Source organism: Hippopotamus amphibius, chromosome 1, assembly GCF_030028045.1.
Source record: "Hippopotamus amphibius kiboko isolate mHipAmp2 chromosome 1, mHipAmp2.hap2, whole genome shotgun sequence".
NCBI classification, from domain to species: Eukaryota; Metazoa; Chordata; class Mammalia; order Artiodactyla; family Hippopotamidae; genus Hippopotamus; species Hippopotamus amphibius.
Window position 1 is genome coordinate 24507779 of NC_080186.1, and position 14294 is coordinate 24522072.

At 41.0% G+C, this 14294-nt stretch overlaps 1 protein-coding gene across 1 annotated transcript in view; it reads right to left on the minus strand.

Annotated features, from left to right (window-relative positions):
• Positions 1 to 3230: 3230 nt before the first annotated feature.
• SNRNP40 (small nuclear ribonucleoprotein U5 subunit 40) overlaps positions 3231 to 14294 on the minus strand; it is a 30579-nt gene continuing 19515 nt past the window's right edge. The window contains exons 6-10 of the mRNA XM_057712745.1: positions 10826 to 10946; positions 9391 to 9473; positions 8304 to 8365; positions 4480 to 4583; positions 3231 to 3754 (exon numbers count right to left, since the gene is read on the minus strand). Of these exons, the coding sequence (XP_057568728.1) occupies positions 3705 to 3754; positions 4480 to 4583; positions 8304 to 8365; positions 9391 to 9473; positions 10826 to 10946 (420 nt within the window). The 3' untranslated portion in view covers positions 3231 to 3704. The remainder of the gene's footprint in view (positions 3755 to 4479; positions 4584 to 8303; positions 8366 to 9390; positions 9474 to 10825; positions 10947 to 14294) is intronic.

The window sequence follows — 14294 nt, forward strand, 5'->3', positions numbered from 1 at the left end:
CAATGGTTTCCTTGAGAGACAAGATGTGCCAGAAGACGTCAACTTGGCTTTATACTGCCCTCTTGGCTACACTTACAGCCATGCCTAATACTAGCAGACTCAACTTTAACTGCACATTGCAATCACCTGAGAAAGCTTTAAAAAATACTGATGCTCACCCTGGAGATTCTGATTTAATTGGTCTGGGGTGTGGTCTACGCTCTGGATTTTTAAAGGCTCCCCAGGTACTGCTAATGTTCACACAAGGTTAAAAGTCACCAAGGCCCTACATTGTGGTGATGGGGTAAGATCTCCAGTTGGGTTTACGTCTGGCCTTTGCCACGTAGTAGCTGGTTGATCTTAGGCATTCCTTCTCCTCTTTGAACATGTTGCCCCAAATGTGACAAGTGAGATAAAGCATGTAAGCCCAAAAGTTAAATAGTTATGGACAACTATTATGGAGGAGGACAACTAAACAGGAGAAGCCTCTGCGGCACTCCCAGGAAAAATTAAAACTTTCTGAGTCTATAGAACAGTGATTCTCAAACTTGCATCAGAATCACTTGGAGGACTTGTTAAACCATCAGTAGGTCTCAGGCAGAGCTCTTGAGTTTGCATTTCTAGCATGTTCTCAGGAGATGCTGATGCTATTCCAGAGACCATACTTTTGAGAATCTCTGCTATAAAGCAGGGTTTCTCAAGAGCATCACTAATGACATTTTGGAGCACCTACTTCTTTGAGCATCTCTGGCCTCTACTCACTACATGTGCATAGCATCCCTTGAGTTGTGACAATGAAAAATGTCTCCAGACATTGCCAAATGTCCCTTGGGCAGCAAAATCGTGCAGAGTTGAGAACTACTGCTCTAGAGGATATAAATTAAAGAAGAATCTAAGAGTGTAGGTGAGGTGCAGAGGCAAGTGAAGAAAAGAAGTTGCAGCCTAGAAGAAAGGAGGAGTTTGGGATAGCTCAGGGCTTTATGTGGAGAGGGTGGTCACCCACCCAGGGCTTTTATGAAGAAGGATCATTGTGGGTCTGGGGTAGAGAGACAATTGAGCAGAGGCCAGAGGGCAGGCTCAGAGGTCAGACTTGGCTTTTTTTTTGATCCCACAGGAATAGGAGCTGTCTTTTAAGTCTGGCCCCTCCTTCTGTCCTGGGACACAGCTGTCAAGCCCTAAAATCTCTTGGAAGGAGAAATCCTGTCCTAACTCAAATGGCCTTTCCCTAAGGCTCAACTGCCTGCAGCCCCAAATTGCTCAGAGCTCTCTCTCTTACCTCAATTTCCCATCCACACTTTGAAATATTAACAAGCAGCAGACTTTAGGTTTATCATGAGAAACAAATAACTCTGTAGTTATGCTGTGAAGAAGCAACTCTGTTAAGAGCCCTGACCTGTCCAAATCCACCTCCCTGACAATTCAGCTCACAAAACTTAACCAAACAGTGAAAAAAAGACTTGGCTCTTTAAGTGCCAACGGTATTAAGTGCTAGAGACCATGGAAGCCATAAAGGAAAATTAACTGAAAACCAGAGATGCCATTACTCATTCGGGAGCAATCTCTCTCTCCCAAAGTGAGAATACAATTCACACCCTCTAGGGATGTTTTATATTTAAATCTTTATTCCCCAGGCTAGGGCCTCTATTCCCTACAAATTCTAAGTGATGCTACTATTTCCTGCTAATGGCTTCTACCCAGCCTTTGAAGAACGCACTTGGGAGGAGTGAAGAGGCTGAGGTTAGAGGAAAGCCCTTGCAGTCTCCAGGGTCTTGGTTCTTCCCAATCATCGCCAACTTCTCAAGGGACTGGTAGGCTCTTAAAAGTGCAGTGTCAAGGTTCAAGCCTTGTTCTACCCCAAGCAAAGAAAGATGAGGGTGGGTGGAGGCGACTGGACTAATTTTGAGGTATGCAGACCAGGTATTTACAAGGGATTAGGGAGTAACCTGTGATTGTGACAGAGGTGTGAAAAGTGGCTTGCAAACCATTTCTGGCCAAGTCTCTTCTGATTAAAGGTATAACCATATATATAATTATTGCTCAGGTCTAAGTCACCATTCCTTTTAAAGATCTTACTATACTTAGTAAAGGTTCTAAGCATTCCTGCAATAAAGAAACCTGTTTCACTTTAACCCAGTCTTTCCTGAACTTATCTGAGCATGGGATCTTTATGCCCCAATGAATCTAACATACCTGGGAAACAATGTTCTGCGGAATACACTTTAGGAAACCTCAACCTATAAGATAAACTACATGAAGTACAAGCTCTCCAGGATTTGGCTCCTACTTAATTTTACGACTCCCCACTGCTAACTGTGCTGAAATTCTTTTGGTTCATGAAACACACCAAGCTTTCAAGCTTGTGCCTGCCATTTCTCAGAGTGCACAGGTTTTTCTGCCCACCTGGCAAAGGCCTACTCCTTCTCTAAGTCCCAATCTAAGCATAATCACATAATCTGTGAAACTTCCTTGACTCCCAGGAACAATAAAGTGCTTCCTGTTTCCAGTGTACTTTATTCAAACTTTAGTCACTGTATAAAAAGTAACTGGTTTGACAGCTTTATCACCCTGCTGGTTTCTTCATTAATGAGTTAAATCGTGGACACGTGCTCACTTGAAACTATCCTCTTTCTTTCATAACTTAAGATAAATAGATGATTCGGTTTGTGAGCTAAAAGTATAAAAACAAACATGTTTAGAACAGGTTGGAGGTGTGAAGACCTCTGTGCTGAGATATGAGATTCAGAAAAGACACACTCCACTCCCCAGTGCCAGATGGGACTCAAAGTGCTGGTCTGTGTGCTGGGCACAGTCGCCCCGCGATCCAGAGATAGTAACCTATAGTGGGGGTAGAAGGCAACTAACAGCATTTCTTAATGCCGTCAGTTTAAGACAGACAGACAAGCAGAGTCATAAAAAAGTCTTAGACGACGTCATGGCCCAGCAGCACAGAAACTTTCTCATATTCCTTTTGAGTTGAGTTTGACACAGCATTCCAGCCAATGCTATTGCTACCAGCTGAGAACACCTCAAATCTGCCCCCTTCAGCAAACCTGAGGGCAGGGACTGCTGCTCCGAAAAATGCTCTTGGCAGGAGGCAGGGTAGACACAGGCGGTGTTCAGCGTCTGGGGGGTGGGGGGTGGGGGGGTGGGGTGGAGGTCGCATGCGTCCTCGGGCCGCATCACGCTCCGCTCAGAGTTACAGCAACCAAGCCTCAAAGAGAAGACGACAATAAATCCAGTCCACGTGGCTCTTGTACAAAGGCATCTATTTGGCTTTTAATACAAAATGAGTCAGAGAAACAAAGAAAATATCATACAAGTTATTGAATTAAAAAAAAAAATCCCTAACAAATAAATTTCAGTCACATTCCCTGTCTTCAGCCTGGATTAGGAAACAGGAAACTATGAACCAACCAATCTCTGTCCCTTTGAAGAAACCTTATTTAATAAAAAAAAAAAAGAAAAAAAAAGGAAAAAAAATCAAACAATCCCTGAAATCTGGCAGGTGGTTTTAAGAGGCCACTGTAAGCTTGCCTTAATCATCCTGGTGAGATGGGATACTGGGACACTTGTGGTTGCTAGAGTATGGCCTCCTCCTCCTTGTTTCTTGCTAGTAATGATCTCCATCTGAAGGGAGGATGCTGGCTTGGGCATCATTTGATGCCACTTACGCTGTCTGAGGTCTCAGGGTCAAGCAGCCTTGTGGAGTCTTCCATTCCATATCTTCACTGAATCTCCCCCATATATAGTCTCTTGTCACTGGATGCTGAGAGAACTGAGGTGAAAAGAATAGAGAAGATAGCTGGAAATAATGAAGGCTCAAGGAGACTTGGTGCTCAAGGGCTCTTATGTCAAGAGGCAATTTTGGTATAAAAGAGCAATTGGATTTAGCTTAAATTCCCCTCCTCCTAAACACCATTCACAGGGAACTACAGTATAGCCTGGCTTTTCAATCCAAGTCCTCTCAAAACCATGAGGGTGGACTGTGCTATGGGAAATACATTATCAGGGTCTAAATCCCAATGTCCCTTATCAGTCAAACCTTAAGAAAAAGAAATTCTCAGTCATTCTAGAAGAGAAGAATCAATGTCTGTGCCAGTTATTTTGTAAATGTGCTTCTGTTTGTTATACTCAGCCCTGGAGAAAGTTACATTTTCTCCTTAAATTCAAGGCCCATTATTTAGTTTAGCCAATAAAATGTAAGTTAAGTTGTAATTTACAACTAACCATTAAGAAACATCATTCTTTAATCCCACTACATCACTGAATCACAGACTTGAAGCAAGTAAACTCAAAAGACCTAGAAATAAACAGACTAACCAACTGCCCTCTGAGATTGAGAAGAAAATAGAACAATGGTGAGACTGTCAACAATACCCATAAAGACTGTCTGCATGGAAATTCAGATAAAACAGACTCCTACCTCTGCTTCTGTATTCTTAGGGCCTCTTTAGGGAGATTCCCTCACTTTCCCTTTCCCCATAGTCAGGACAGACTTACTGATGGGTTCGTCGGGGTGGAAAGCCACTTCGTTGATGGAGCCAGCGTGGCCGGGTAGCTTATACAAAATCCTCCTGCTTGTGGTATCCCACACATACACAAACCTGCAAGGTATCATGAAGAGCAAGGCTAAGGCCTCCCAGAAGTGAGGGTAGGGGAGAAGCATGGCTTTTTATGGGAAATGGAAACAACCCTTTATTTATTCACTCCATATTTACTGAACTGTGCTCTGATGTTTAGCAACTAGGAAAAGAGATTTAAAATAAGGCATGGATCCTGCCCTTGAGCAACTGAATGGAGAAATAGGAATAGCTAAAAATATAAGCATTACTAGTACTTTCAAACATAAGCTTCTGAAATAGGGAAGATCATGGAGAAGAAAGACAAACGGTTTTCCTTACAGATCCCAAACAGAAATCTTCTTTAAAGAGCACCCAATATAATCAGGGTGTAGTTAACTTCATATGCACCTAGGAATGCCTTAAAGGTAACTTGGCTCATGGCAGGTTGGGAGATGCACCTGAACTACTTAGTATTGTATTCAAATCACAGAGCCCAGAAAAGGGACAGGAAATTTCTGCTATATAAGCAAAACCCAAATATACACTTGATCCAAATCCTGCACTGAATTCATGGGCAGAAAGAATACTGAATTCTAGCATGGGAAGGAGACAACAGAAATCAGCTAGTCCAAACTCATTTTACAGAAAAGAAAACCAAGGTACAGTGACTTTTCCAAGGTTACACAGTTCATTGGCGGCTCAGAGGCAGGATTAAAATTAGAACTCTTTAATATATTCCAATATTCTCCTTTCTCTTACCACCCTCAAAAATCTTGTGTCCCTTGCCACCCCGCACTCCCTCCACCCCTGCCAGAAGAATTTCCTTTGACCCTCAGCCTTGCTTGGTCATTTTAAGCTGAAGGTAAAATAAGTAGATATTATCTTTATATGATCATGCAAAGATAATCTGCTGGTAAATTTAAAAGGCTGGCGGTTTTCAAACAGCTTATACCAATCACTTACATATTTGTTTTGTTCAAACAACACCTTAAAGGGTACACTCATCAGTACTTGATTATAAAATACCTAGTTCTCAACAACATCACACTTTTGGTCTAAAATGTAAATAAATAAGAGCTTCTTAATTACACTGTTTTAGCTCACAAGGTCTAGGCTCCATAGGAACTAAGTAAAAGTTCCATGCAAGGTAGAGGAGAAGGAACCCCATCTGTCTACAGACTCCTTGGCTCTAATGCTCATATATTCCTCAGTGTCTTCTTTCTCGCCATGCACAACTGTCCTTATTAATGCCCCTAAGGCTATGTGGCATAGCGAAAAGTGTATAAGTTCTGGGTTCAAGTCTCAATGCAACTATTTAATAACTAAGTAACCTTAGACATTTATTTAACTTCTCTGAACTTCTCTTAGTCAAATGACGGAGTAATGACAGAGACAATGTTGATCTCACAGCTTGGTTGACAGAAATAATAAAACTGTGCGCAAGGTGCTGGCACACAGAATTAGTGATAGCTACTGTTATGATGAATGAGGTCGTTATCACATGAAATCAGTAGGCTGAAAAGACCAATCAGCAGAGAGACTGACCCATCTTCTCAGAGTCCTTGATAGGAACTGTTGAAGGGTTTCAAATCTGAACATGAAGAGGTAGGTGAATTCAAGTAGGGAGGGGAAATTTGCCAAGTTCAGGCCAAGCTGAAAAGCAGTTTTCTGAGAAGGATACATTTCCCAGGCACATAAAAGCCAGCAGAACCCTGGATCTCCAAGGGTTTACTTTAAGGCTTCACTCTCCATGGCTGCCAATTAGATGCTAAATTTAGAGGGGTTCCTCATCCACTCCTTACTTTGGCATGGCAACGTTCGGCAGGAACCAGGCTCCTTATGTAACAGAGCCGCTTGTTGACTTGGGGCTAATTGACGAGGTGGCCTGTGAAATGTGGCCAACCCTCAGCAGGTAGACACACAGGCTTTCCCCCAGACCAGAGCCATGCTTCCACATGTAAGGTTTAAAGGAACAGTGGGGAGGGAAAGAGGGAAGAGAGGACATTGAAAGTTAGAAAGGGCCAATGTCAGAAACAAACACCTCAGAAGAAACACTAGGCAGATAATCATTTAAAAGCTTAATTACATAGGAAAGATACATCTCTGCTGAAAATCATGTAAAAATACTTAAGAGTTGTTCTTACTCTGGCAGTATGTAAGACATTTTAGGCTGTGGGCTTGTTTTTCAAGGTTTTCTTTAGAAACCTGGCAACTGAGAATCCTTTAGATTCCCTCTTCAAGGTAGCTCGTTACAGCACCAGGACTCAAATCAGCAATGTGGCACTGTTTTACCCAGGCTCTTTTCCCCTCATAAAATACTCAAATACTTGTCCATTTTCCTGGCATTAATCAGGCCAGGAAAAAAAGGAGCACTCTGGAATCTTCAGGTATGTTCAGCATTGTTCACAAGTCAGAAAAGTGTGGGACAGACCAAAGTAAGGCTTCTTTATGGTTGTGCTAGAGCCTCAAATAGAAGAAAACTCCAGAACACACTGAAAGCCCAAGCTAGCTTAGGAAAGGCTTCATGCTTATAGGGTAGTGCCTGCTTTAGTGGGGTAGCAGGAAAATCTCTGGTCAGGAGAAAGATGGCATTAAGCTAACAAAGGTTAAGACATCTCCCAATGGGAGCTAAACCCAGACTCTGCCATCAGAGGGCCTCATCATTCTTTACCATTCCACATTTGTGGCCCCAAACTCCGAGCACTTGAACATCCCTACTCAACCTCTGACTCCTTCCCAATTATAGGTCACCACAGACATACCAAATACAATAGAGTCTGACTGAAGAATTCTCTCCCTTCTGTTTCTCATTCATCACTTAATTCCTCAGGCAGTTTAAATTGATAATTAAAGCTTCACAGTCTCTTGATTCAGCTCTGGGTTGGAAAATACCTACTCCACGTGCTGCTACACCCCTCACCTAGCAATCTTGACACTTTTTCCACTGAACCCAGACCCAGCTCTGAATCATCCCCAACATAGGAAGCTGTTACCAACAGCTGAGCTGATATGCAGGGCAAAATTTGACTGCCATCCTTGAGCTAGGAATTCATTCATGTAATATTCACTAGCTGCTTAGAATAGGTCTGGATTCAGAGACAAGTAAGACTCATTCCCTGACCTCTAGGAGCAAATAATTTAGTAGGGGTGCCCCACTATGTCTGTCTTACTGTAAGATGTAATAAATGCTAATAAAGGTTAGATGTATATAATATGACTACAACCCAGAACAAAGAGCAATGAGTAATGCCTGAGAGGTAAGGGAGAGAGAGGGCCAGGAAAGTTTACAGATGCATAATCTAGGTGATTACTAGAGAGATACAGGAGTTTGGATAATGGAGAAGAGGAGGTATGAGAGAAAAGCCTGGAGGCATAAGGGATGTAAGAATGGGAAAGTTCCATGTGAGTGAAGCATTGTGATGATGGAGGGGGAAGAATATACAATATGTACCTGAAAGAACTGAAGCATGGCAGATCTCATGAAGGAAACTGGAGCCAGATTAGGAATCTACATTTTATTTTGATGGCAAAGGGAATCCAACAACCAAAGAAACTGTTTACTCTCCAGGTCTAAAATGTATCCAAAGAGGGTAGAAATATGTTTGTTCACATGATCTTTAGATCCTTCAGAATGCACACCATCTCTGAGCACAGCTATAACTCTATGTCTGCTCTAGTTCAGTATCTGCACTTAATGTATTAAACATGAGAAGATACCTGTATAGCTACATCACTCTTTACCTCAGGCTTAGTAATCCTTACCTGTCGGCTGAGCCAGCTGCTATCTTGCTTCCATCAGGTGACCAAGAACATCTCAAAAGATTCTGTAATGATGAATAAGCAGGAATCCAATGAATAATGTACCAAACCCCTCTTTATTAGACTACCGATCACTAAAAGACTTTAATTTTCCTAAGTAGACTATTTTTTTTTGGCTGTACTGTGAGGCTTGCGGGATCTTAGTTCCCCGACTGATGCAAGGGCGGAGTCCTAACCACCAGTTGCCAGGGAATTCCCCCTCTCAAGTAGAGTTTTAATTATTCTCCCTAACATATAATCTACAATTATCTTACATTTGTGGCCCAAGACAGCCTGCTTTGATATATTTCAAACCATATAAAAACTAATTGTAGAAACGGCTTAATTTACAGTTAAGCAATTTAACTGTTAATTTAAATTCTAAATTTAAATTAAGAGTGGACCTGGCAACAAAATTTTGTTTTGCCTACAAATGGAGACTCCCTTTGCTCCTTTATCTTGCTCCTCATTAAATCTTTTGTTTATCTTGAAGGGAAATAAAAATAAAACCAATTCTAACAAAAGATAAAATTTGATTTATAAAATGAAACTGAATCTTAATGGGTTAAAGAAAAACATTAGTCTATATTAACAAACTATCTGGAGGAAAAGCTACTTTGAATAGCTGACCTAGGATTGGAGAGTTTAGAAAAAATTTCTCTCTCACAACTTGGCCTGTGGTGCTTACTGAAGGAAGGGATATATTCTCAGGGCTCTAATAGCCAGTCACTGGGAGGGTGAGGAAGGCCATCTGGGTAGTAGCCATGGAAATCTGAAGGTCAAGGTTCCCAAGGAATTAAAAACATAGGAGTATCCTGTTGAAGTCAGAAGTCCTAAATTTCAGGGGGCCCCCATCACTATCTATCTAAGTGATTGCCTTCTTGCCTATGCTTCAATTAGTTTTCTTTCTGGCAAGAACAGTTTTGATGGAGAAGAGTGTTACTGGAATGCAGCCCCTTCTCAGTAGAGCTACTGAGCTATCTTTAGCATCATCTGAAATGTTTCTCTGAATTAAATGGACAGTAAAATTCCTCCGCCATGCAGAACTAACCTTTTCAAAGTTGTGCACATTTCCTTGAAATATCTTCACACACCTCTCTTTGGGAGCAAATGGCCGGACATCCCAGACCCGTACTGCAAATTCAAACAAAGCAAAACAATTCCAATTCTAGCTCTGCTATATATACGGGGGATATCAGGAAAATACTGAGGTTCTTTGTGTTTTGGTTGCCTTTGTAAAATGAGAATACCACTTGCTCTTTTTCTTTTTTAATACGAATATTTTAAGGATCAAATAAGATGATACATGTGAAAGGGCTCTAAAAGACTGGCAGCAATAGACAATAAACAAAAAAAGAGAATCTGTAATTCTATTATACAGCTATAACAAATAATTCTTCTTATATTTATTTTAATAACCATTTAGGGAATCTCATCTTTCCTTACTATGAACAATGCTAGAATTAGACAATGGCAAATCTACTGAAATAGGATATAAACACCCACAGTAAGCAGTGGCCACAGTCATTGTTAACTAAAGCTAAACTTACAGTGGAATTTGAGTGATGTCATTTTACTTGAGTGTGAAAAAAATAACAATCCTTGAAGTCAAACAGGCATAAAAAGGTGAAGTTATGCATGAAAGTTTGCTATTCAGCTGAGAATACAGTCAGAAGGTAAGGATGTTCATTCATTCAACAAGTATTACTGAGCACCCATTGAGTGCTAGGCATGGTTTTCATTACGAAATGTCAGCAGAAACATTTCAGTATACCAGAGGGGCATTTCCAAACTCTCCCAATGTTAAGAACATAATCCAAAAGATCATTTTTCTTTTTTGCTATAGTAAACCCATCCTCCCATCCAACAACTCAAAAGCAAAGAAAGAACAAGTGTGTTTGTGTAAATCCAGAATTTGAGGTGTTTTAATGAGGACCCCTTGTCACATCAATGCTTTCAGAGTGGGGAGGGAAGATAGACTGGCACAAAGAGCACAGGTGAGATATCAACAGGTCTACTAATCAACTGAGCTTGGTACTCTCTGAAAATGCTTGAGAACTGCCTTGGATAGATCTCTAGACTCTCATCTTTCTCAATAAACTAATGACTAAGAGTTTTTTGTACCCTGCTTGAATCCATAGCCTTGGATTCATAGCATACCAGAGCTGAAATGGGCCTCAAAAGTAAAGTCCAGTTCTCTTATACTATCAGCATAGAAACTGATGCCCAGAGAGGACAAATGTTATGTGCAAAGTTGCTCAGGGATTAGATCTGGGACTAGAATTCTGGCTTCTTGACCATCTCTTCTAAAGCTTTTCCTATTACAACATGTTCTCTTTAATTGCCCTGGGGAACACCTGCAAGCCATCCTGGACTCTTTCCTTGGACCCTCATTTGTCTGAGTACACATTTTTAGCATCTAATGCTCATTTTCTTTAGGGCCTACAGTGCCTGGGCACTGGGAATGCTTTCCTTTCCAAAATTACCTGTATTGTCCATTGCATTGGACAAGAGGTAAGAGCCTTCAGAACTTAAACTCAGGCCAGTCACTGAATCTGCATGGCCTCTCATCGTGTAGGTCAGCTTATTTTGGCGTAGGTCCCAGACCTGCAAAACAAAACAAGGTAGCACTCCCAGAAATCAAATTGTGAAGAGCAAAGAAATATGGAGTTATTAAAGAGTCAACTGCTTGGGAAAATTGGTATTCCTCCTTAATCTGCCTCTGGGTCAAACATTACCATAAAATACAGGATTTCTATCAAAGAAGAGAAAACTCTTGTTTTTCTAAAAACAAAGTTACTAAGTTTGACTAGAAAAATATAAATTAATGAATGTCAAATATTAAGATAAAGTTTAACAAAAAAATAACAGAATTTAAAGAGGCTATTTTTCAATTCATAACAAAATATTAGGAATTAGAAAATGCAGTAGCATTTAAAACAAACTGATTCTTGCAACTAAAAATAAACTATTAGAACTACATAAAAACAAGTAAACAAGTCATTTGAAAAAGGCATTATGATTGCATGTTGAATGTATATAATAATATACAAAAATACAGAGGCTTAAAATTTTTCATTTAATGTCATAACATGTATACACACACACACACAATGGAAAAGCATATTTATTAAAAGAAAAATAAATTGTAAGTTCACTGTTTCCTGGGCAGGAAAGGTAAAAGAAATATTTCAGCTGAAAATAACCCAATGTCAAACAGAAAAAACAAATGGTTTATTAAGTTATGGCTCATAAACACACTGTAACACTACGAGCTCTCGTCCTAGAGTTCAAAGAGAGAATGGAAAGAATGAGGATTCAGGGTCAGACTGAACCAGTCACTGCGATTTATGAGTTATGTACTATTGGGCCACTAACCCTCTCAGCCTGTTTCTGGTCTGTAAGATGGGGATAACATTTACTTCTTATGACTGTTGTGAGGATTATAAATAGAATGCCTGGTACACAGCAGGCTCTCAGTAACTGATAGCTATTATTAAGCAACTCCTGAAGATCAAGTGTAAAAATGTTTATAACATAAACTATTATTAAGCAAATAAGGAAAATACAAAACAGTATTTATATTTACATAGACTACAATTATGTAAAAAATACATTAAAGGCAATAGAAATGGTCTGGAATGTCATATGCAAAAAGAACAGGGACTTCCCTGGTGGTACAGTGGTAAAGAATCCACCTTCCAATGGAGGTGATACGGGTTCAATTCCTGGTCGCAGAACTAAGATCCCTCATGCTGCGGGGTGTGCCACAACTACTGAGCTCGTGCGCCTCAACTAGAGAGCCCACATGCCACAAACTAACAACAGAGCCCATGTGCCCTGGAGCCCACATGCCACAACTAGAGAGAGAACACCTGCACGCCACAACTAGAGAGAGAACACCTGCACGCCACAACTAGAGAGAAACTCGCACCCTGCAACAGAAGATCCAGCGTGCCTCAACAAAGATCCTACGTGCCACAACTAAGACCTGACACAGCCTCCCCCAAATAAATAAATATAAAAAAAGGATGATTAAAATAGCAAATTAAAAAAAAGACAGGAATTTTGTTAAGGTCATTGTTATTATATAAAGTTTCATCCAAATTTCATTTAATATTGTCACATAGTTTTTCCAAATGAAACAAATTTTCTGCTGTCCCTTTAAGCAAGGCACTTGCCTCATCTAGAAATGAATTTGGTGTTGTATGTTAATGCAATACATAAGGCAGACAACTCCACTTTCCCCATCAATAACTCATTCATGCGTGGAACCCAACACACTTTATATACAATCATTTTTGTGTCAAGATGTTTGCTGACTCAATAATCAGGAAAGCTTGAAGTGGCTGACTTTTTTTTTTAATAAATTTATTTATTTATTTATTCATTTATTTATTGGCTGCGTTGGGTCTTCATTGCTGTGTGAGGGCTTTCTTCAGTTGTGGCAAGCGGGGGCTACTCTTCATTGTGGTGCACAGGCTTCTCACTGCAGTGGCTTTTATTGTTGCAGAACATGGGCTTTGGCGCGTGGGCTTCGGTAGTTGTGGCACGTGGGCTCAACAGTTGTGGCTCCCAGGCTCTCAAACGCAGGCTCAGTAGCTGTGGTGCACAGGCTCAGTTGCTCTGTGGCATGTGGGATCTTCCTGGAACAGGGATCAAACCCGTGCCCCCTGCATCGGCAGGCAGATTCTTAACCACTGCACCACCAGGGAAGTCCTGTCTGACATTTTTTGTTCAAGCTGTTGTTCCTCCTCTTCAGAGAAGGCATTGCTGAAATCTTTAGCTTTTTAGGAGAGAATGTAATTCATCATTCCTCACAGCACTTGGGTGCTATTTCCAGACTTTTCTCTTTGAGGCCTGCACACGTTGTTTTGCAGAGCCAAAATGTACCTGGGATTTGCCAAAGAAAGAGTGAGTGGGCACTAATTTAAGCAAAATATTTTGCAGATGTCCTAATTAGCTGTTCAGTGAATGTTTTGGCATCTGATTAGTGGCAGGCACTGTTGGAGATAAAAGAGATGTTGTCCCTGTTCTCAAGGAAATAAACAAGTGATGAGAGGCCTCGACAAGCGGCAACAGCCGAGAGGGCAGAGGGATTAATGCTCTTGTAGTACATGGAGGGGAGTGAGAAAGGGAAGGTTTCACAGGGAATAAAGCACTTGAGCAGAGTATGGAAAAAGAAAGCGTTGTATTGTTTGTTTGTTTGTTTGTTTGTTTGCCATGCCACGCGGCTTGTGGGATCTTAGTTCCCTGATCAGGGATTGAAGTTGCGCCTTCAGCAGTGAGAGCATGGAGTCCTAAGCAATGGACCGCCAGGGAATTCCCAAGAGGTATTTTTTATTTAGACAAAGTAGAAGGGTATTCCCAGGCAAAGATAATGTGTGAAAGCAGAGAGGCATGAAAAAATTGCTAGGTTGTAGGGAACTGAGCAAAGAGAGGCAGCAGGCAATGCTTGAGTGACAGGCAGCCAAAGGGCAGCTCATGGAAGGTTTTGAACGATTGGCTTGGACTTTATCTCCCTCACTGCGGAGCCACAGAAGGGTTCGCAGTAGTGGAATGAGCTGGTCAGATTCTAGAAAGATCCTTCTGGCCCAGATAATCGGAAAGAATGAGCAGAGGTGGGAAAATCAATGAGGATCTGTTCTATCCCTTTACCACCTACATTAAAAAAATCATCAGCTAAACTCCCATTCTGACTACAGCTCAGGATTATAAGAAATGCCAAAGAGTTGCCAGCCAGATCTTCAAGTCATCAAGTAGAAGCACATTTTCTTCTTTTATTCACTCTCCTCTGACTCAACAACTCTATGCCCAAGAAGAAAATCCGAAGAGGCTGGCAGGAACAGTATATTTGCTCACAAGCATATACAGACACAAATGACCTTATTTACAAAATAGACTCACAGACATAGAAAACAAACTTATGGTTACCACAGGGGAAAGGGAGTGGTG